The 25,074-nt window shown below is 40.9% G+C and overlaps 1 protein-coding gene across 8 annotated transcripts in view; it reads left to right on the plus strand.

The window, feature by feature from the left end:
• LOC126279069 (E3 ubiquitin-protein ligase HECTD1) overlaps positions 1-25,074 on the plus strand; it is a 311,851-nt gene that overhangs the window by 14,913 nt on the left and 271,864 nt on the right. For all 8 annotated transcript variants that reach the window (XM_049979517.1, XM_049979523.1, XM_049979518.1 and 5 more), the window contains exons 3-5: positions 4,441-4,580; positions 10,272-10,506; positions 12,019-12,246. In XM_049979517.1, coding sequence (XP_049835474.1) covers positions 4,441-4,580; positions 10,272-10,506; positions 12,019-12,246 — 603 coding nt within the window. The remainder of the gene's footprint in view (positions 1-4,440; positions 4,581-10,271; positions 10,507-12,018; positions 12,247-25,074) is intronic.

A 25,074-nucleotide genomic window follows, 5' to 3' on the forward strand; every position in this document is an offset into this window, starting at 1 on the left:
AATGCTCTGGAAACTAACGTGCTGTGTTTGGTGCTGTTCGAATTTATTCTTTTGTAATACAAAATATGCAGTGTATATGTTGCTGCACTTCAAAGGTCTTTCCAAAACTTCTCTCCTTTTTTCATCAATAGTCTTTCCAAAACTCCTCCCTCCCCCCCCCCCCCCCCCACCCGCTGCAGAAAGTTCTACGCTAGTGTATAAAAAGTGCATAAACATGGCAAGTATCAGGCAAGCAGGAAAGATGCTAGAAGAGTGGTGGTGGAGGAAAGAAGAAAGTGGTTGGAACAGTGGACCGGAATGATGGAGGAGGATAGTGAAGGTTCAAAAAGGGTGATATATGGGATGATTAAAAGTAAGAGGAAGAATGGTACGACAGAGTATACTCGAATGGTAAACAGAAGTGGACAAGATGTAGAGAAAGAGAAGGAACTCAAGAATATGTGGAAGGAGTATTTTGAAGAACTCCTGAACTCGAATGGAGACCTGGATGAGGAGGAACAAACTGAGGAGAAAAAAAGAGGAGGAACAACAAATAGGAAAAGACCTTATATGGGGTAAAGTGGAAGAGGCATAGGGCAAGATGAAGGGAGGGAAGCCATCAGGTCTGGATGAGCTAAGTGTAGAGATGGTGAGAGCAGCAGGATAGGTGGGGATACAATGGCTGTATCGAGTAATGAAAATTGTGTGGAGACAGAAGGGTGATTCCATAAGACTGGAAGGAGGGAATAATTGTCCCGATCTTTAAGAAGGGAAATAGAAAAGAGTGCAAGAACTATTGAGGGATAACATTGATGAGTCATTGTGCAAAGATTTTTGAGAAAATTGTGGAAGCAGGAATTTGGGCAAAATTAGAAGGAAGAATGAGAGAAGAGGAACATGGCTTCAGAACAGGAAGGTCCACTTTGGATCTAATTTTTGCTGTAAGACAACTGCAGGAACACCACCATGAATATGGAATAGATCTACTAATGACCTTCCTGAACATTGAAAAAGTGTGTGATAGTGTATGTAGAAGCAAAGTGTTGAAAGCCCTGGAGAACAGAGGAATAGCAAAACAGATTATTTGGAGGATAAGGGAAATGTACCATGGAAGTGTGAGCTGTGTGAAAGTGGGGGGAGAGAGCTTGGATTGAACAGAGGACTGGCTTGAGGCAGGGAAGTGCACTTTCACCATCACTCTTCATTGTAGTGGTGGATGATATGAGTACAGTAGCTCAAGGAATTTTTGAAAGGAAGCTGAAAGCTATGGTGTTCGCAGATGATCTGATGATTTGGGGGGATAGGAAGGAGGAAGTACGAGAGCAATTGGATATATGGGAACAAACAGTACAAGAATATGGGATGAAATTTAGTATAAGTAAGAGTGAGATGATTATCACAATAAGAAGGAAGGACAGAGGAACAGCGAGAATAACAGTTGGTGGGGAACAATTGAGGAGAGTGAAGAGTTAAAAGTACCTAGGAAGCCTGACACAGGAAGATGGAAAAAATGACAGAGAAATAAACAAAGCCGGGGAGAAAAGCAGAAGCATTTAGGAAGAGTGTCGGAAGCCTGATACGGAGCAAGGATGCACCCCAAACCAGTAAAAAGGTTATATACCAGTCATACTGTGTCCCGATCCTGACATATGCATCAGAAACCTGGGTTATGAAAGGAAGAGAGAAAAGCAAAGTACAAGCTAGTGAGATGAAATTCTTGAGAAACAGTATTGTAGTGACAAAAGATAGACAGGTTAAGAAATGAGAGGATCAGAGTGTTAATGAAGGTGGAAATATTACATTAGGAGATAGAGAAATAAAGGCTGAGATGGTATGGACACATTAAGAGAATGGAAGAGGATACCCAGGAGGATACACGAGGTGAAACTGGAAGGAAAGAGACCAAGAGGAAGGCAGAGAGACAAATGGCTGAAAAGAGTAGAGGAATGCGTCCAGAAGAAAGGAGAAGACTAGACCAAGGTGAAGATGGAGAGATGGTGGCAAGACAGAAGATGATGGAGAGGCCTATGTTCTATACACACCCAGCCAGAGGCTGGAAACTGTCGATGATGATGACATGGCAGTCATCCCGTGTGATGCTCAGAGGAGTATGCCCAGCTTCGCGTCCTGTACAGCCCAAAGTCAGGCTACTGATACACCCAAATGCCACACAGATCTAGGTAATGCACAGTTCGACCAAATGAAGAGCCCTAATGAGGCCATTCTGAAACTGTGTCCAGCGTCTCCATGTCCTTTGCAGTGATATTTCAACATCTGAAGCTGTTCTGACCCCTTGTATGCACTTCCAGGCAGGCAACAACATGAATACTCTCTGGAAGTCATTCTGCCTGTCTCAGAGAATACAGTTTTAATCATTTTCATATCTCCTGATGTATACATGTATGAATTTACGTCAACAACCGACAGTGTCTTTTGTCATCTTAGCCTTTTTTTGCCATCCAGTGTTTTTTACCTGCATAATTTGTACACACTTGTCGCACAGTTAAGAGTTTTATGCTTTTTGTTCAAACATAGCCAGATCACAGAAAGAAGGCCAAAGGAACACAGCAATTTTATGATGGGAAGTAATTACAACCTTCTCCCCATTGAAATGTAAGAGCCCAATCTTAATCCTTTGTACCTCCTTTTAAAAAAACACACACACAATATCAATTGTTACACACCAAATACACTAGTTAACCCTCTATTGCATGTTATTGTCCTTTGGGAATAAACTGTAAATTTGATATAATGTTAAGGAAGAGGCTCGTATATGCTGACCTTGCAGTCTGGTAACATACACAGTCTGGCTGCATTAAGCTAGACTACGTTTAACGTCATGATGTTGGTGGAAATAGTTGAAAATCAATAATCTTTGCTGAAGGTAGTGTGTACATAAACGTGTGTAAATAGCTGAAAGAATGAATTATTTCTGCCACTTACATCACTTCTAGTTAGCTTTGTAATGTGCATAAACACTTGCTTAATGGTAGCACATAATGTTTCCATATCTCTTAACTGAACAATTAATAACCTAAAACATTGAATAAATCAAAGTTTCTATGTTCAACCTGTTACATAGTCATTTTGTGTCAGACCATTCCCCCAGATCATTTTTTTCCCCACTGAAATTGGTTTCCTAACAAGTCGTGCAATAGAGAGTTAATGATAAATCTTCTGTAACATCGTGAAGTCGTAATTGTAACTTCAGTATTTAAACTCACCTCACAATTGTTGTCAGTGACATTAATAGTTTGTTGAAGCTTGTAAACCAGAGAACAACTAACTGATTGGGGGTTCTGTGTTTATAGAATGAATAGCACAAGGAAGCTGTTATGATTTTCTGAAGCTTTTGTTGTATTGACTGCAGGATTGGAGACAAAATTATGGACCATGTCCAGTGATATTTGCTGATCATCCATTCTCTCTCCTATTTGTTTCACAATTTTTTTGCTGAGACTTCGTATTGTCTAGGATTTTAGTTGTAAATGAGAGCTTGATCTGAATTCATGTAATGTGCTATAAGGGTCAAAAAGTGCACCTTCTTGTGCAAATTGATCCATGTGCCAACTGTCACAGCATATACTTTATTAATAACTTTGTTAACAACTGATGGCTTTATGCCACTTTGAATTGCATCAGCCCATTTTTTGACGTATTTACTTAAGTAGAGGGATGTACAATGACATGTTAAACATTAATCTCCCATGTCCCCATAGAATCTCAGCCTAGTTGTATGAAAGCTTAATAAGAAACAATGTTAATAGGCTTATTTTCTTGGCACCCATTGCAACACACTTTCCTGTAATATTATTTTTATTTATACTGGAGGCCCTGAAAGAGCTGTGTCATGGTGGGATATCTGTTTCAGTAAGACGTTCCTGAATGCTTCATGATATCTACCCATAAGACTTGCTTTTTCATCTTTAATCATCTTCGTCCAGTAGAAATTTATTCCATTATCACATTTTAAACCTTGATGTTTCTTTAGTGTATGTACATTGGTTTGAATCTTAATTTGTTACTGCACTAACTTCCTCAGGATGCTTAATTAAACGTACACCACGAATGATAAACCTGTGTTGGCTCAAGTCATGCGAAGATGAAGATATGTTTAGTGTATTTGTAGCCAAACAGGTAGAACCTCTGAAGTTTGTAAGCTAGGAAATGAGGTACTGGTGGAACTAAAACTGCGTGGGTAGCTAGTGAGCTGTGCTCGGATAGTTCAGTCGATAGAGTACTTGTTCGCTAAAGGGAAAGATCCTAGGTTCGAGTCCCATTCCGGTACGCAGTTTTAATCTGCCAGCAAGTTTAATGTGCTATATTGTTGGGTATTTTTCTAATGAACAGTAATGTGTGACCAGTTTCTGTAGTTTTTAAAATCCTTTCCTCATGTGAAGCTTTCCATTTTAAGTTGTTAATTTTACACGTTGTTGTTATATCTACTATTTGGTCTTGCAGATGGCTGATGTGGATCCTGAGACTCTGCTGGAATGGCTGAACATGGGCCAGGGGGATGAGCGTGATATGCAACTGATAGCTCTGGAACAGTTGTGCATGCTGCTGTTGATGTCTGACAATGTGGATCGATGCTTTGAGAGGTAGCTGATTCTCTGTGATCAAATCTATTGTTTTGTGAATGTATGCACAAAAAAATTAGTCTTCTTATAATCAGTGGTGGTTGAAAGCTGATGTTATGGTGGATTAGATACAGTTATAGTTCAGTGCTCATAGATCTATCAGATTTCTTATTTATTTATGTAGTATTGGCTGTCTGCTTGTTAGTAAACACTGATATCCTTTTTTCTCTGTTTTTCTCTGACTAGGCTAACAAATCTTCATACTATTTCCAGTGTTTTTCCAGTTTTCAAGATAATTTTATTATATCTCTAGTGATAAAATTGTGGCTTCTGTGATAATTGTGTAATTTGCTTCCTGCATAAAGTGAGCTAGTAGGGATATCAAGTGGGCTGACAAGTGAGTGTTGTTACTATGCCAGCATAAAGATAGCAGTAACAGTCAGTATGTTAATTTTGGTGAATACCGATTACTTTTAACTGTTCTTCGTATCTATTCTATTTGTTTTTCTCTATCACCACAGAAACATTTTTAACAGTAAATACAAATTGCAATACTTCAAATGTATTGTGCAGTTCCACACACACAATATACAAAAATTCAGGAAGTATGACAACAATTACTTGAATTTTGGCTTTACATGTGCTACTGTTGGAAATATTGATAAACAAACTATGAAAATGTTATCTCTCACAAGTTAAAATAAATGTCATAACAAAATAAACGTTCACTAAACAAGCTAAGATTCCTACAAAGACTCTTCTTTCATCTAATGAAGTTGCCCTCCACGTTGCAAACAGCATGAAATATCTCACCATAGGGAAAACCTGCTCTTGACATGGTATCTGTTAGGATTAGGTACGAGGTGCATTCAAGTTCTAAGGCCTCAGATTTTTTTTCTAATAAACTTCTCACCCGGAATCGATGAAACTGCCGTTACTTCTCGACATAATCGCCCTGCAGACGTACACATTTTTCACAACGCTGATGCCATGATTCCATGGCAGCGGCAAAGGCTTCTTTAGGAGTCTGTTTTGACCACTGGAAAATCGCTGAGGCAATAGCAGCAAGGCTGGTGAATGTGCGGCTACAGAGAGTGTCTTTCATTGTTGGAAAAAGCCAAAAGTCACTAGGAGCCACGTCAGGTGAGTAGGGAGCATGAGGAATCACTTCAAAGTTGTTATCACGAAGAAACTGTTGCGTAACGTTAGCTCAATGTGCGGGTGCGTTGTCTTGGTGACACAGCACACGCGCAGCCTTTCCCGGACGTTTTTGTTGCAGTGCAGGAAGGAATTTGTTCTTCAAAACATTTTTGTAGGATGCGCCTGTTACCGTAGTGCCCTGTGGAACGCATTGGGTAAAGATTACGCCCTCACTGTCCTAGAACATTGACACCATCATTTTTTCAGCATGGGCAGTTACCCAAAATTTTTTTGGTGGCGGTGAATCTGTGTGCTTCCATTGAGCTGACTGGCGCTTTGTTTCTGTATTGAAAAATGGCATCCACATCTCATCCATTGTCACAACTGACGAAAAGAAAGTCCCATTCGTGCTGTCATTGCGCGTCAACATTTGCTTGGCAACATGCCACACGGGCAGCCATGTGGTCGTCCGTCAGCATTCGTGGCACCCACCTGGATGACACTTTTCGCATTTTCAGGCCGTCGTGCAGGATTGTGTGCACAGAACCCACAGAAATGCCAACCCTGGAGGCGATCTGTTCAACAGTCATTCGGCGATCCCCCAAAACAATTCTCTCCACTTTCTCGATCATGTCGTCAGACCGGCTTGTGCGATCCCGAGGTTGTTTCGGTTTGTTGTCACACGATGTTCTGCCTTCATTAAACTGTCGCACCCACGAACCCACCTTAGGCACATCCATAACTCCATCACCACGTCTCCTTCAACTGTCGATGAATTTCAATTGGTTTCACACCACGCAAATTCAGAAAACGAATGATTGCACGCTGTTCAAGTAAGGAAAACGTCGCCATTTTAAGTATTTAAAACAAGTTCTCATTCTTGCCGCTGGCGGTAAAATTCCATCTGCCATACGGTGCTGCCATCACTGGGACGTATTGACAATGAACACGGCCTCATTTTAAAACAATGCGCATGTTTCTATCTCTTTCCATTCTGGAGAAAAAAAACGGAGGCCTTAGAACTTGAATGCACCTCATAAATCAGTTGCCCAAGAAACTTTCAAATGTATCTTTGTCGCACGAAATTAATAGTTGTTGGATTCTTGATATGGTAGGTACCGTGAATGATCAGTTGGGTGAAAAACTCAAAGGTAATGATTAGTTATGCAGTTTGGTGAAGCTGCAGACAACCAGTTATGCAACTCTTAATTTGTTACATGTGGTTTATACGTGACAGAAGATTTAATTAAAATAATCTTTTCTCCAGGAAACTAACACATTGAACAAAAACAACAGACCCCTTCAAGATACTACACTCTTTATTGGAAGAAACCAACATTCATTGGAAAAATAGTGTTGTTGGTTCGTAGTACGGCTGGCTTTTACACTGCATTGCAAGCTTTTATCTGTAAAGTGGCTCCTCATGCTATTCGGACACACTGTTGTATTTACTGAGAGGCATTGGCAACAAAAAGCATTAGCCCTGTATTTCATGAGGTTCTTAAATGGGTGATCAAAGTGATAAATTTCATTAAATGTTGGTCATATGCTTTTAGCATATGTGCTGCGACATGGGAGCTGAGAACATTTCCCTAACTTATTACAGGAACCTTTGCTGGCTTTTGCGTGGGAAGTCTTGAAGTTGATGTATGAACTCAAGATTGAACTTTACCATTACCTTATTAATGAGAAATGTTTGAGTTCTGACAAGTATGTATCAGTGACTTAGTTTTGAAGCTCGCGTATCTTTCTGACATGTTTGAAAACTCAATTCATTGAATGTATCCCATCAAGGCAATGAGACTGACTTTCAGCAACTGTCAGAGAAAATTTCAGCCATCTGAAAGAAACAGCTATGTGGAAGGAAAAGTTGGATAGTAAAGATATGGATTACATTGCAGTGATGCCCCTGTCAGTTCACAAACCGAGAACTTTGGTGCACTGACAAAGGTCATAGCTTAGTCTTTATGCTGCTGTCGCTGCCCCAGCACCCTTCGTTTGGAGCCTCATGCCAATACACACGTCCACACTATCATATGACCATCCTCGTTATTTTCATCCAAATATTGATGTTGGCAAAAAATCATCATCTCTTGTATGAGCCAAAGTTTCCCTTTGTGGATGCTGTAATATTCCCAGTGTTCGAACCTGTGGTACACTGTGTTGATAACCTGTCTCTCTGTTCAACAGGTTTGTAAAACTGCAAATTTCCACTGTAATACAAAGATGTCGGTGAGATAACTTTGGTATTGTTGTAGTCCATATTGTACCCTGTACTGCAGATTTCTCTCTGATCCAGGCATGTGTAGCATTGATGTTAGATGATCTGTCTTTCACTGTGTGACAAATTAGTTCAGTGTAGGAATTCCTGCAGCTACAAGGAATCTTATATTGTCACTAGACCTTCTCACACAGATTTTTTTTTTTCCCATAGAAGGGCTCTGACAATTGTTGAAAGACGGAAGATGCATTTAACTTTGTTTTTTCAATAGGATTTCAATTTTCGAGAAACGCCACTGGCTTACAGCAGCACGACTGTTCCTGTTTTATGGAAAGGGAGGAGGAAGTAGATGAAGATGTGACAGTGAGTGCAATACTGTGAGAAGAATTTGTCGTAACACCAATTGGCCTAAGTCAAAACAATGCACCTAGTGTATACAACATTTCCTCAAAATTATTACGACCCTTGCAAGAACTAACCATGACAAAACTGTTCCTCTTGGTGTGTGTGATCCATTGTTATGAAGGCTTATTCTGATATGTTAGTCTCCTTTAATGCTAGATGCAAACCCTCATATGTTTATTGCTACCTTATCATTTTGTTCATGTTGATGTAAGTTGGTCGATCCTAGGCATACATAACATAAAAGTAAGGTATGGATTTTTTGTCATAGTTGTTTGTTTCCTATGGATATGCTGAGCACATTTGCCCAAAGGTTCAAATTTTATCCCAGTTTGCTGCATCAAGAGAACATAAAACATTCTGCTGAGTGTGTTAACGAAGATGTGCTGTGCTATTGACAGTACGAGAGCTGTTCAAAAAGTAAGGTGGATTTTCAAATTGTGCAGTCAATGTACATTAGAATATACGTTTCTTTTTTCTTTTTTCTTTTTTTTTTTTTCAATTTTTACAGTAAATGGAGCAAAGAATTTGCATCAAATTTTGTGTGAAAAATGGACTCAAGTGCTCTAAAATACTTGAAATGTTGACAGTGGCATGAGGTGATTCTGCTTGAAGTAAAAAAAATTTACAACTGGTGTATCTTCCAAGATGGCAGAGAAGATGCCAATGACGAAACTTGCTCTGGAGGCCCCAGTGCATCAGCAACAGATGATGTCGAATCTGTGAAGCTAATTGTTTTGGAAAATCATCGAATTACCATAAGAGAAGTTGTTGAGGATGTTGGCATTTTGGTCAGCTCACGTCATGCAATTTTGTCAGATCTTTTGGACGTAAGATGTGTGTCAGCGAAGTTTGTTCCAAAACTTCTCAATTTTTATCAGAAGAACCATCACATGAGTGTCGCTTAGGAGCTCTTGAATGACGTCAGTAATGATTGATTTGCTCAAAAAGATCATAACTGGTGCCAAAACATGGATTTGAGGTTATGATGTCAAAACCAGAGCCCAGTTGTCCCAGTGGAGGCATCCCAGAGAGCCAAGCCTGAGAAAAGCACGCTAAGTTCGATCAAATGTTAAAGTTTTGCTCAATGTTTGTTCAATTACTGTGGCATAGTGCATCATGAATTTTTGTGTCAAGGTCATACAGTCAATAAGGATATTACCTTGACGTTATGTGCCGTTTGCGAGAAGCAGTACGCAAAAAGAGTCAGAAATTGTGGAAAAACAATTAAAGACTTTTGCATCATGACAATGTACCTGCTCATTCATCGTTACTTGAGAGTTTTTTGGCTAAAAACATGACAATCATGCTTCAGCCACCATATTCACCGGATTTGGCCCCTGCAAATTTTTCCTGTTCCCAAAACTGAAGAGACCTGTGTAAGGGTGAAGATTTTCAGCGATTGAGGAAATAAAAACTGCATTGCCGGAAGTACTGGAGGCTGTACCGAAAAGTGCTTATGAGAAGTGCTTTGAGGATTGGAAGAAGTGTTAGCGCAAGTGTATTGTTTCTGAGGGGGATTACTTTGAAGGGGACTACTTGAATATTGATTAATAAGTAAATACTTTTCATAAAAATATAAAGTCATCTGACTTTTTCAACGCATCTCATAACTTGTAGGAATGTGTTGTTCATACAGGCACAGCAGTCAATTTCTATTTATGTAAATGTATTTCTATTTATGTAAATGTATTTCTATTGATGTAAATGTAAATTAATTCCTGTAGCATTTTAAGACATTCATCAAACTCACTGGTGTGAAATTAGTCTGTAATTGGGTCTACTCCTAGTTTAAATGATACAACTATTTTTATGTTTATTAAGCCGTTATTGTACGACATGACCCATTGTATATATTTAAGCACACAGTCTTCCAGATTAGTCTTTATGGGATTGTGACATATACACATTGGCAAAATGTGGTTTTATGACTTTTTTCCTGTTTACAGCTGCCCACCACGCACCTTCCTCCCGGCACTATGTCGCATATTCTTAGATGAGTGTGCTCCAGACAATGTTCTGGAGGTGACAGCCCGTGCAATAACATATTACCTGGATGTCTCAGCAGAATGCACTCGGCGCATCGTTGCCATGGAAGGGGCAGTACGTGCCATATGTTCCCACCTTGTCGTGGCAGAGCCTGCCTCTCGAACGAGTAAGGACCTCGCAGAACAGTGTGTCAAGGTGATTATTTTCTTTCCACACTGAAATTATTTTTGTACTGATAGAGAAGGGGAAAGGAAAGTACTTGCTGGATGGAATCAGTCTTACACATAGGTTTTTCTTGCTTTTGTAGTCTAAGCTAACTAAATGGTGTGCGTTTTTGCCTGTGTATGATGACAGCATAGTGTAAGTTTCAGAAGCAAATGGAATATATGCCATCAGTTTTGGGCTCTCATTATGAAAAAGTGTGTTTCAGTGCCTCTAAAGGGGTGCCTTAACACTGCCCCCCCCCCTCCCCTTTTTACATCTTCCACCCTTGTAGTTTTCCCATGTAGTAGGTGTCGTCATACTTGTAGAAGGAACAGCGGTTTATGATGCTGAAGAGCTGGTTGTCCATTTGCCTAAAGCTGCAGCCATTAGTCACGAAACACCTGATTGTTTTGAGGGTGCCAGACAGTTGCTAGCAGACAGATGGCAGTTCTATAGTAATGTAAACAGACAACATTTTCAGCATCATCTATAAAACAATATTCATCATGTGGCAGTTTGAACATTGTCTCAGAACGTGATTGGTCCAAAGCCTTCATGGACCCCTAGTTAAGAAACTGTGTGCCTGTGACATTTTTGTTACATTAAAAAAAGTTTTCTCTCTTCCAAACACAATAAAATTTTGTATGCAGAGTTTCTTTTATGCCTTGTATATAGACAGTGGGATGGATAACAGTTAAGTCTCAGTGGTAAGAGTTTTTAATTGCTTTTGTCATAACAGAGTTGCAAAATTAGTATTTCTTCAAGTGGTTTTCAAGATTCGTTACAATATTTTAAATAAATCTGTATCAATAAGTTATTTGTATAATACTCCATAGCCATCTAATACAAAAGTCTTACGTAATCAGTTAAATTCACATTTTTTTTGTGTGTATCTGGTAGAATTTCACACCTACAGAAGCAGAATCTATGTACTCACTCCTTCCTTTGAACAAATAAATATATAAATAAATAAAGTTAGAAACACTAGAGGTTACTGTCAATATGTTCAGTGACCTTTCCGTTAAATAAGATGAGTGTGGAAATTATCATGTGCTATTCATAATTTCATTGTCAAGCTCAGTCTTAGTGACTATCAACTAATCTTCAGTGAAACATGCGTAACATGAATGGAATCATTGACATGAAGTTCCTGAAACCGGGTTATGAAAGCACACATACGATGTTCAGGATGGCGTACTTGTGGGCTCAAGGGCATAGCAAGGTGCAGAAATACAGTACATGGACCAACTTACATATGTCATATGAGTGATCCTTGTTTTGTTTACTTGATCATAGAGAGCCCTTTATCCATAGAGCTGCTGTGGTAGATGTTAAGGACCCAGTCTTGTGTGTGCCAGAAGCAGCTCTGTGTCCGCAAAGTAATTCTTGGAATACACCTTTTGTTGTAGTAGTAGTAGTAGTGGTGGTGGTGGTGGTGGTGGTGGTGGTGGTGGTGGTGGTGGTGGTGAAAATTCTTTTAAAGTGTGAATGTTTTTTCCTTAGGTTTTGGAGCTGATATGTACTAGAGAGGCAGGTGCAGTCTTTGAAGCTGGTGGCCTCAGTTGTGTACTGTCATTCATTCGGGATAATGGATGGCGTGTACACAAGGATACACTGCATTCAGCAATGGCTGTGGTATCTCGGCTCTGTACAAAGATGGAACCACAAGATGCTAGCTTGCCCAGTTGCGTAGAGGCTCTCTCCACTCTCCTCAAACATGAGGACAGTCATGTGAGTACACTGGTATTCAGTTCCTGTTAATCATTAGTGGACATTAATGTTAGAAGAATATTTCATTGTATTCACAGTAAGTCCTTATACACTTTGAAACTGGTTTATCTTCAGCTGTATTGCTCAGCATCTCGTAAAAAATGCAAGAAATTATCTAGTGATACACACAATCAAACTTATCTTCAAGGGATAAAATTTCTTCTCCCAATCCTTACCCCCTTTGTACTTTCCTTAACTGGATTATTCTTTCTACTTTCCATGTTCTTTTTTTCTGCTGATCCAAATTTACTTCTCATTCTGCCCCTTCTGTCTAATTTGATCTGAAGCTGGCACAATGCTCTTACCAATGTACTATCCTCAGACTCCTATAGTGATTCCTTCTGCTTCATCTTTTCCACTCTTCCTCCTCACAACAGGTGAATCACTTACAATTTATGGTTTGGGTGATCTGAACTTTCTTCCCACCTTCCCCAACTAATCTATCTTTCCTTCCAGAAGAGTGAAGATATAATTCCCATGTTTGGTAACAGTGATTTCTACTTTTAATTATTTGTTCTTGCGCTACTTAGAGGTATGCCTCCAGATGATAAATATGTACATGCTTCATAAACTAAGTTTGGCGTGATGTTCCTCGCTAAGAGAATTGCGCAAGGAAAGTGGTGCATTGTCAGAAGAGAGGATATGTTCCAGATTTCCTGCAGACACAGTTCTGCTGCAATACGGATAGCAGGTGAATCGCAGTGTGTGGCTGAAATGGTATGACAGCTGAAACTTTATTCCAAAGTGTAAGAGGGACAATATGATTCTTGTGGGAAAATGCCTAATTTGCACACAGTCTCACTGTGAAATTCTGGGAGTATGTGAGTAAGGTGCAATGTTGTGCCCAGCATTAATCAAGTGCTGTCAACCATTTGACTGAGATTGTTCAGACATGGGTGATGCTGATTGGGAAGGAAGGCCATAGACAGTGACTCCAGATGACTGTGTCCAAGCAGTCGAGGAACTGATTCACAGCAGTTGTGGAATGACTATCCTGGACATGCTCAGCAGATGCACATGTCAATAGGCAGTGCTCTTTTCGCTATCTGAGAATGAGAATGTCTGTAGTATCAGACATTGTGCTCACATTAGGTTTCGCAAATAGTCACCTCCATTCAAATGTGCAAGATTTACGGTGTCCTTGGACTGTCGTAAACATTCCTCTGTGGAATGCTTTGTTTTCCTGATTTCCCAAGCTACATCATTATGGGCAATAGGAGATCGGTACCTCTACACCTACATACATACCCCACAAGTCACCATACAATTGCAAGGAGTATCACGTACCAGTACTAGTTATAATTTCACACTTGCAACAAAGAGACTGTTTGTGGAACAGAGGCACACAACCTTGCCTGTGTGGAAGAAATGTGAAATTGTGCCATCAGCTGAGCAGATCATAGCCACCGTTTTGTTCGCCATTGAAGGAGTCATGTGCACAAAGTTCGTCAGAGGATACAGTCATTAATGCCGATTCGTACTGTGCAACATTGACATTGCTACGCAACAGTGAAGAACAAGAGGTGCAGGAAATTAAGCAACGACATTGTTGTGCACTATGCAATGTCCCACATGGTATGCACAACACAAGCTTTGGTAAAATGTTTTTGATGGGACATTTAGAATTATCCATTGTCTCTGGAGCCCAACATTCATTTTCCGGGTTTGAGCTTGGTAACCCTGAGGTTCCTGAGCTGAGGACTGGTAAGTGACACCAGTCCTCTGTCACCATAAGCTCTGGGTATGCTACAGCGTCCATTGTGCGCTGTGGTGGTGGAACGTTGTGTACCACAGGGAACAGCAACCTTGGCTTGACCATTTGGATCATGAGGATGTTAAAGATCCCTAAAAATCCCTTCACTCTCTAGGCGCGCTGCTTGCCGATGAGATGCATGGCAGTTGATGTGGAACAATCATTAAGAGTGCAACTTCTGGGAATCCTGTTGCACCTCAGCTGTATAAGGCTTACCTAGGCTAGGTTTAGGTGGACTTTCATTTCCCTAGCTGCTCGTGGGGCCGAAATGGAACCCTCGAAATTGTATCTTTTTTTTCTCCCAGCAGAAAGGGTGGCCACTATTAAGTACTACCACCCAACTAAATGAGAGGGCTCATTTAGCCAGTCCTTCAGGCTCAGGGGTTACGCAGAATTTTTCATTAAATAGTATCTGAACCCATGCTGCTGGTCAGAATGTGTTTTGATTTTTAAATAGAAAGAGGGCAGCTTTGAGAAGCTTTCGCCATTTTGTACACAAGAAGGGGTAGAGGGCATCACAGGTACAGTGAAATGCATAAAGTGATTGCATAACAGCAAACTGTTGGTCGAAACCGCTAATTCCTGGGTGTGTACGACCCGGGAGATCTGGGAAAAACCCGGGAATTTTTTCATCCGGGAGAAAACTGGGAAAAAAGAATTCCGGGAATTTTTTGTTGTTTTAGTTTTCAGTTAAATTTTTGTAAATTTGACTGGTAAGAACCGTTAAGCTATTAAAGGATATTACTGTATCCCACTACTGCAGAATAATACTGCAGCATTAAAACATGAACGAGACAAAAAAAAACGAAAATAAAACTTAAATTTCAAAGGAAATGCGCCATATATAAAATAACACAGTGCTCGTACAAGCGTCTGCCGACAGCAAAATGTGTCAAAGGCTTTCGGAAGACTATGCAGTGCTTCATAACAACAAATTGCCTTCGATGAGTGTGGCGTCACAACTGTTTGCACATGTGTAGTTCAGTCGCATATGAGTAGTAACTTCTCCCGCTTCTGGCTGCAGAAATGTGGCTGTTGGCTGTGTAAGCAGCAGCAGCAACCAGCCACATGGTTCCTGGAAAAATTTTACTGGCACGCCCAAACTGCCAGATTCATGCGTGTGCAGCAGGCCCGGATCTAGTGGGGAGTGAGGACAAACTGGGGTATCTGAACCAGGTGGCAATTTCGGGGGCAGGGGGCAAATTCATATTCTTAAGGGGAAAAAAAGAAAAAAAAACCCTTGTTTCACAAAGCAGCTAGCATCCAGCGCACGTCGGTCCATCGATTATTCATATGATTTTGAAACACACCCCTGCTGGTTTTTGAACACATTCTAAGTTGATTTCTGAGTGAATTATAAGTTTATTTTTGAATGTGTGCATAGTGTACGCAATGTCTCTGCCAGGGGAATCTAGTCACATCTAGAAATAAACTTTCTTGCAGACAAAACGGGATGGGGCTATACGAGCTGAGTGGAATAAAGCCGAACTGGTGAATGCCAAGTGCCGCTTGTTTATGTGGTTGATTCGGTTTGCGATGTTCAGCATTGTTATAATTACTAGTGAAATCCTTAGATTCAGACTACCAGAGTTGCAACTAACAGGTAAGAAATATAATGTATTATCTTCTCGGTGTATCCAAGAAAGTGAAATATTGACAGAAATTTTTTGGCCAGATTGCTAATCGGAGAATAACCGCTGGATAACTAAACCGGTGATTGTGGCTGGCTTAGTGAAGTTAACCGGAGAGAGACAGTGGTAGGAATAGTTACAGAATTATTGATGACAATACTTTGTTAGAACGAGGAAGGAGAAGAAACGGGGACATCACACAAATTATGGAAGAATATGACGATTCCAAACTTATACAAAAATTTCGTTCTACTACTTTCCGGTCTCGTGCATGAGAAACTTGAGCGTATGAATGAAATGTGAAACTATTTCCTAATGTAAAGCTGTTTGCTTGTAGTAGGCCAAATAGGTATTTCGTATTGGTACTCATGAATTATTCTGACGTATATATTATTGCTGTGTCTGTGTATGTATGGATGGATATGTGTGTGTGCACGAATATATACCTATCCTTTTTTCCCCCTAAGGTAAGTCTTTCCGCTCCCGGGATTGGAATGACTCCTTACCCTCTCCCTTAAAACCCACATCCTTTCGTCTTTCCCTCTCCTTCCTGAAGAAGCAACCATCGGTTGCGAAAGCTAGCAATTCTGTGTGTGTGTTTGTGTGTCTTGTTCATGTGCCTGTCTGCCGGCAGTTTCCCGCTTGGTAAGTCTTCGAATCTTTGTTTTTATTAAAAACAAAGATTCCAAGACTTACCAAGCGGGAAAGCGCCGGCAGACAGGCACATGAACGAAACACACAAACACACACAGGTATTATTCTGACTTTTGTCAATGGGAGTAATGTCTCAAACTGTCTATGCTTTGTTCGATTCCTGGGAGACCAGTAGTAGTTTCCGAAGCGCAGCTGGAGGCTTCGTGTAATCTGTGGACTTTCACAGTGTTGCTGAAACACATTAATTGCTTCATGATTGAATACAACAGGAACCATTCTGACTGTTTTCAATTTGAATAATGTCTCAAACTGTCTATGCTTTGATAAATTCCTGGAAGACCAGTAGTAGATTCCGAAGCACAGCTGGAGGCTTCCTGTAATTTGTGGACCTTCACAGTGTTGCTGCAACACTGAAATAGCATCGGGATTGAACACAACATTATATATATATATATATATATATATATATATATATATATATATATATATATATATATAACAGAAAGAAACTTCCACATGGGAAAAATATATTAAAAACAAAGATTCCAAGACTTACCAAGCGGGAAAGCGCCGGCAGACAGGCACATGAACAAAACACACAAACACACACACAGAATTACGAGCTTTCGCAACTGGCAGTTGCTTCGTCAGGAAGGAAGGAAGGAGAGGGAAAAATGAAAGGATGTGGGTTTTGGTAAGGAGTCATTCCAATCCCGGGACAGGTGTACACTCGCACGCGCACGCGCACGCGCACGCGCACACACACACACACACACACACACACACACACACACACACACACACACACACACACACACACACACACACATCCATCCGCACATACACAGTGTATGTGTATGTGTATGTGCGGATGGATACACCTGTCCCGGGATTGGAATGACTCCTTACCAAAACCCACATCCTTTCATTTTTCCCTCTCCTTCCCTCTTTCCTGACGAAGCAACTGCCAGTTGCGAAAGCTCGTAATTCTGTGTGTGTGTTTGTGTGTTTTGTTCATGTGCCTGTCTGCCGGCGCTTTCCCGCTTGGTAAGTCTTGGAATCTTTGTTTTTAATATATTTTTCCCATGTGGAAGTTTCTTTCTGTTATATATATATATATGCTGATGCGCAGAGCAGTATGAGTTTTAGTTGGGGGGGGGGGGGGGGGGTGTCTCCACGTGACCCGTTTTTACATTTAGTGATTTTTCTGTTTCCTCTTCGTTCACTGCTCTCATGTCAGATGAAAACAAGACGGATTTCTGTGGCTGGGAGCTATCAAGTGAATTAAAATACATTCACATAATTACGGAAGAGTAAACTATGTTACTAGTTTCTGATTTTATTTTATTTCCCCCTTTCTGACAGTCAAGCATTAACTGCCTTGCAGAACAATGAAGTTATTTTTGTTGGTTTGATAAATAACTTTGGCTTTTATTAAGCTTTCCTGCTGAGGCAGTCAATTTATTCCACATTATTGGCTAGTTTCAACTGTTCGCTGCATTTCAGGTGCACATTTTCATCTGCTGGCACATATGGCATTATGCCATAATAAATAACCAAACAAAAGATAATACAGTACTGGTACTCCAAGAAAATTTACATCCCAAAAACCACACTGAAATGCTTCATATCTGGCCGAGGCCTACGTCATTGAGAATCTGGACATACGAATGTGCACTGTAAGGTGAACTATGCATTTTAGTATGATTCATGAAATTCTGACGCACTTGAAGTTTCCTGTGATGTCTTGTTTCTTCTATGACATAATGTAAGATCTTTTAATGTTTTACACGTATGAACATACGGCCTTCTACATAGCTGAACAAGTGCGATGATGCCTCTTATCTGGCACTCTCTGACAACTGCTGAAATGAATCTATTTCTAACAGGTCATGGGAAAATATGGCGAATTGTTGTTCGGAATGTGTTATTTTTAAAGTAAATTTCCTTTTATGCAAGATGAACTATGTGTGAGAATGTACGATGGATTTCTTAAATCACAGTGTGTTTGGTCTCTCTTAAAAATCAACTCTTTGATGATGAGCCGATTAGAAGAATTTCGAGCCCAGAAGATCAGAGATTTATGTTGGTATTAAAAATTTTGCTGGCGTATTTTGTTAACTTGCGCTAAACATTATAAGTGAAAGCTTAGCTTCTCTTGTAGCTTATTAACTTGCGCTAAACATTATAAGTGAAAGCTTAGCTTCTCTTGTAGCTTATTAATCTTAAAGACAAATATTATATGCGAAAGCTTTGCTTTTCTTGTAGCAACACTATGTATATTAATTTAAACCATTAATTTTTCCTGTTGGTGAAATTCGAATTTATACTTTCGTAATACGAAAATATGCGGTGAAATTCGAATTTATACTTTCGTAATACGAAAATATGCAGCGTACATGTTACTGCACAACAAAGATCTTTCCAAAACATTTTTTCCCCCCCTGAGTATTGTTTTCTAAAGTGCCGGGAAATTCTAGCCACTGTATAGAACCATATCCTATCAAAGGATAAGTTTTACAGTTCCGAGGGAAAGTATATTGTCACTTAACATGGCAAAAGTGTATTTTCACCCGGGAGGATTTTTTTTTTTTTTTTTTTTTTTTTTTTTTTTTTTTTTTTTTTACCAGGAGATCCAGGAATTTTTTCTCCTTGTTCGCGTATACACCCTGTAATTCCCAACAAATGACAAGCTTCTGGAAAGCTAAAGCCCTAGGAATATGCCATAGAAACGAAGCTCCACAGCATCTTGAACTACGGCAAAGATGTGTCATGTAGTGATCAGGTAGGCATTCCCAAGGTGGAGTTGAAAGGTGATTGGTCTCGAGGAAATCGTGGATGTGCAAAATACATTGAAAAGAATGGATGGAGATCTAGTAAAATCTGACTCCTTCATTCTTACCTTGAATAGCACGAAACTCCCAGAACATATCGCGGTAAGTTTCCTTTGCCGAAGTGTATGGGCCTATTTCCCCAACCAAGTGTGTTGTTTTAACACTTTGGGTCCTGAGCCATTGCGCACGGGTGTCTACCATAAAGCCTGGCTGATGTTAACATATTTTAAACTACTACAACTCATGAAAGGTTTCAGTTATAGCAATAAAATTACTCATACTGAAAGACCTAGACTTTGTTGTTTAAAACCATATATAATACCTTTCTCTTGAATTAATACATACTTTTGACAAGTGTTATAATAATAACATTGTCTTTGATAAAAGGAAAAATTGGTCAAGGTACATTCACTGTATTTTCTAGAAGGATTTTTTTTATTTTACACAAAAATTGTATTTATGATGGATACAGTATGTCTTATCTACAGTAACTTCCTGCAACTATTTTAGGATGCAATTTTGCTCTTTGTGTGGTAAATTTTGAAGCACAGCATTTTGCACCACGCTATTTTACATTCACTACACTGGTAGCTTGTGTCTTTTCGCCACACTTTGCCAGTCAGTTTTTTTCCTCTCAGAGAACACACTACACACTGTTTTTGTTTCTGTTTCTTACCTACTTCTGTCTCAATCTTTTCCAGGAAATGATTTCCAGTTTATAGTCTTAAGAGTCCAAATGGACCAGGTTGGGGTTCAAGATCTTTGCTTTGTGCAAGATCTGCACAGATAACTGTCATGAATTGAGATGTTGTGAGGTGTTTTCCAGTAACCTTATTATATAATATGCAGGAATTTACAATCACCATTAGTATAACATGGAATGCCAACTTTCTCCACTACTTCACAGTTTGATGTTCAAATGCGCCGTATGACAATCGCTGATCTGATAAGTCAAAACCAAACTTGTTTTTATTGTAATCCACTACACAGGCTGGCTTTGCCTTTTCTCTTCCTCTCTGATCAGTGAAAGTGGCCATCTCAGCAGTGTGCCTTGTACTTATCATATGCACATTTCTTTTGTCCTTCCAACACAGTGCTAACATATTTCCTTTACACCTGAAAATAAGTTCATCTTGCTGACGGTTCAGATCTTTTATAGCACGAGGCAATCCCTGCCGAGATTTTCTTGTTGTTCCCACAAGAGCAGTTTTTGCAGCTTCCAGTTCTGAAGCAAGTATTGGACTTGTGTAGAATCTGTCCATAAACAAAGTGTAGCCTTTTCCTGACAGATTTGCAAGCAATGTCTTTACCAGAGTCACCGTGTCAGACCTTTCACCCATGTAAACAGAGAAATTCCAGATCTACCCTGTGTTAAATTCGGATAACATGTACAGTTTGATACTGTATTATTTGGTTTTTGTGGCATGTACTATTTGAAATACACACGACCTCGAAATTTACACATGCCTTCATCTATTGTAATTTTTTGGGACGGTGTATGCGCACGCTGGAAATTGCCACACACATTATCTAGGAGGGGTCTCACCTTGTGCAGTGGATCATAGTCAGTTTCTCCTTTCCTCTTAGCTAAGGAATTATCACTAATGTGGAAGTTTCTCAAAATAGAAAGAAATCTGTCAATTCTAGAGGTGCACTGTTCTTGTCTAAACTGACAACATTGCATATTCCTGATTGTTCTGAGAATAGATCGGTATCTGGTTCATGATCAGTAGTTGTCCAACCTTCCTCAGAATCGGTGCGGCGTGCAGGTCTCTGCTTCCCCATCACCGTCAGTCTCGCTCGTTCTTCAGGCACAATATCGATAGGATTACTTGCTGCTGAAGTGCTTGGACACCTGTTCTCCTCTTCTGAATCTATCAGAAGAGTAGTATTTGCAAATTAAATCATAATTACGTACTGAGTTTTTTCACTGAAAATCTGAACAGAGTTCTTTACTTGCACTGCCAGAAACTTCTTCTTGAACATAGTCCACATCATCATCAGTCATCTACAATATCTTCCTCTGACAAATCAATGTCACTTTCTTCTAAATCACGATGTAACTTGCGAGCAATTTCTTCATCCGTCAAGCCACGCTTCGCCATGTCGACGCTACTGAGACCGCATGGGAAAAAATCAGTGCACACAAAACACGACAAATGAAAAGGGAAGGACACCCTTCCACAGCATGCCCGCACCATCTAGTGACCAATACTCGAACTACAGTCCATGCAGCGCCTCCCAGACAAGTGGGAGCCGTAAGAACACACAAAGGAAGGTATGGGAAGAACAAGAACCTGCGCCCGTAAAATTATGGGTGCCGGCGCACGCTCATATTTTTACGGTTGTCGGCACCTAAGTGTTAAATGCCAGCACATTGGGCACACCATCTCAGGATGTAAGGGAGAAACTAATTTTGGTAAATATGGCAAAGCTGCCCATGATGGAGTTGGTTGCTCCTCTCCTGGACTGCAGTTTTTTCTTGAAGAGAGGAAGACCCAGATATTAAAACTTTGAAATGCATTCCATATGATGAGGCCAATAAGATGTATAAGGCCATGCAGCTTCCCACATACACTACGTCTTTTGCTTTGGCCCTTAAAAAGCCTATTCTGAGAGCCAGTGCTTCTACACAAAAGGAGGTTACTGAAGTCAGCACTAGTACCTGTATTTGTCAGTGCTCTTGTCAAGTGGCAGTTGTTTCAGAGCCCATAGCTCTCCCAAATTGCTGCTGCAGTGATTCCCACAAAGCCCTCAGAGGCCAAGAAAGCCAATGGGAGTCTTCCAGTAAGGGCGAAAGCAGCTGGTAGACTGTCATACAATTTCAGTGTTATTAGACATGACAGTTCTGCATCTGTGTCAGAGCGAATGGGATTTAAATTCAGCCCAGGGCAACCACCTTGCCCCATTGTTGACCCTCCTCCCTTTGCTGTTTCCCCACCCCGTCAGAAAGACAGGGTGAAAGTGCAATCCTCATGATAAATGGCTCCTTTACTATGGTGGAACGTGAATGGATTCAGGACTCATATGGAAGAACTGAAACTCTTGGCACAGGCACACCTCATGTGCTTGTGTTTACAGGAAACGTGTTTCAAAGCATCTGACACCCCTGTGCTGCAGGGCTATACCCTCCACTGGGAGGATGAGCTGACTGGAGGAGGAGCCAAGGGAGGGGTTGCTGTGTTTGCCAATAACAAACCCCACTCGTCCTTGGTTACTGACCTACAAGCAGTAGCACTTGCTGTTCATATGAGTCAGATCATTATCTGCTCACTATACTTACCTAAGCAGGATGCCATAGACTCTTGAGGTTCTCTCAAGGCCTGGTTGTACAACTCCCCCACCCATTTCTCCTACTGGATGATTTCAGTGCCCATAATGCAGTATGTGGCTAGAACTATACTTTCCCAGAGGTCGAGTCTTGGAGAACCTCACAGTGTTTCAGGAGCTGTACATCCTCAACACAGGCAGTTCCACTTATTTCTCTACCTCTGCTGGTTCATCCTCAAATCAACCTCTCTTTCTGCTCTCCAGTCTTTGCAGACTCAGCACAGTGGGAAACAACTGATGATCTTCATTCCAATGAACAGTTCCCACTGTGGATCCACCTACTGGAAGGAAGATTATTTGAACAGCAGATAGCGAAATGGATGGTCACCAGGGCTAAGTGGATGCTGTTTAGCCAGCTGGTTGAGTTTGGCCACTGCAACAACATTCAGGAATGGGTGGACCCCATTAAGCGAGTGATCCATCATGCCTGTGACTTATCCTTCCCAAAATATTTGGGTCATATTAGGAGGCAGCCTGTACCTTGGTGACTGACGAGTGCCGTTCAGCTATCTGGGACAGGTGTGCTGCCCTTCAGTGGTTTAAATGCTGTCCAACAGCAGACGACCTCACAGCTTTCCAGATCACAAGAGCCAAGGCTCGATGCTTAATTGAGTCGAGTAAGAAAAGGTCATGCCAGTTGTTCCTGGATTCTATCAACTGTTCCACTTCTCTCCAAAAGAATGGGAAGCCATCTGGAGGATTTCCAGTAAACACTGTCATTTACCAATAGCAGCAGTGCTGAAACGGGTATCTCCAAACCACACCCAGAGATATCACTCAGACAATGGCAGAGCATTTTGCAGCAACTACAGTCAATGCCAGCCAGGATCTGGGATTTTGTCACTACCCTGCGACTGAGACAAAGTTAGGTATCATCTCCCACAATTTTCACTTCTGCAACTACCTTTTCTCCAAGTGGGAGTTGGAATTGACTGTCTGACACTCATGATACTGCAACCAGGGCGTGGAGAGAGGCAATTCTGATTCCTCTCCGCAAACCGGGAAAGGACCCTGATTAGAGACCAGGCAACTTCTTAGCCGCTCTCAGTATGGATTTCAGAGATTTCTGTCTACTGTTGACAACCTGACCTTACTAGAGGCGATTGTTCAGCAGGCTTTCCCACATAAACATCACGGTCTCTGTGTATTCTTTGTTATCAGTAAGGTGTCAATAATACTTGGGGACACAGTACCTTCATGCAACTCCATCAATGGGGCTTTTGTGGCCACTCCCCATCTGCATACGGTCCTTAATGTCTGAGCCCTGTTGAGGTCCCGAGTTGATGTGCTGTCCGGTCATTTTTAGCAGGAGAATGGTGTTCCTCAGGGCAGTGTTTTAATTATTATCCTGTTTGCTGTAGCCATAACCAGTATTGTGTCTGTGGTGAGGAGTCCTGTACAGTGCTCCTTATATGTGAACAGCTTTGCTGTTTTCTGTTTCTCGTCCAGTGTTGCAACAATGACCCATCAGTTGTAACTTACACTGCTGAGATTACGCGAGAGGGCTACACAGACAGGTTTCCACTTTTCTACAGAAAAAAAATGTTTGTGGTCAGTTTAATAATTCTCATCATATTTTAATTTAAAAGACTTGCACATGAGGGATACCCATTCTACATTTTAAGGCTCAGTAAGATTTGTGGGGCTCACTTTTTTACTCCAAACTGTTGTAGTTACTACACCTGAGAGACAAGAGTGCCTTGACACATGTCTTGGGGAGCAGACAGGGCATATTTGGTCCAGTTTATAGGGTTTTTTATGCATTCATGGCTACACTATGGATGCACAATGTATCGGTCAGAGAGACCTCCTTCAGTGAATGTTATTGATGCTATCCACCACAAGGGGATTAGGCTGGTCCGGTCTTTTTCCCAGTATCTGCGCTGTGACTGGGAATTGCCACTCACCATCCAGCAGCAGATCCTCATGGTGTCAGGCATGAAAGGTCCTCACAGATCTGCACCTGCACACCACACTGTTGTTCATCTGACTTTGGAACGCCTTTTCTCCACATCCTCGAGCAACAATGCCGTTTGGGATCAGTGCGCAGCATGTGCTGGCGTCACTTGGTGCGGCAAATGTACAACCCCAATCCAGGGTTTTAACCACCTGCCACCATGGTTACTGCATAGGCCCAGAGTAATTTTAGATCTAGTGCTGTACAGGAGAGACTGCACTTCTGCATGTACTTTTAGTACTTCATTTTCTGTAGTTTTAACTGAGCACCACAACTTTGGAGTTGTCTTTGCAGATTGGATGAAACGGGGGAATTCCATTGGCTGCTTTGTTGTTTCCCCTGATCATGTCCTAGAGATCTGATTACTTCGAGAATTCTTTGTCTTTGATGCAGAAGTGTGTGTGATCTTGTGGGCACTGGAGCAGATGGGGCATGATTTGAGTGCTAAATTCTTTGTTTGTTCAATTTCTCTGAGTGCCCTTCACTGTCTACAACACTTGTACATAGTACGTAAAGTAGTTCAGAATATCCAGGATGTCCCTCATCAACTACAACAGCTACAGAAGGTAGTGTTTTTCTGCTGGATACCAGGACACATAAGTATAATGGGGAATGAAGGGCGAATGTAGC

Source organism: Schistocerca gregaria, chromosome 6 (genome assembly GCF_023897955.1).
Source record: "Schistocerca gregaria isolate iqSchGreg1 chromosome 6, iqSchGreg1.2, whole genome shotgun sequence".
In the NCBI taxonomy this organism is placed as follows: domain Eukaryota; kingdom Metazoa; phylum Arthropoda; class Insecta; order Orthoptera; family Acrididae; genus Schistocerca; species Schistocerca gregaria.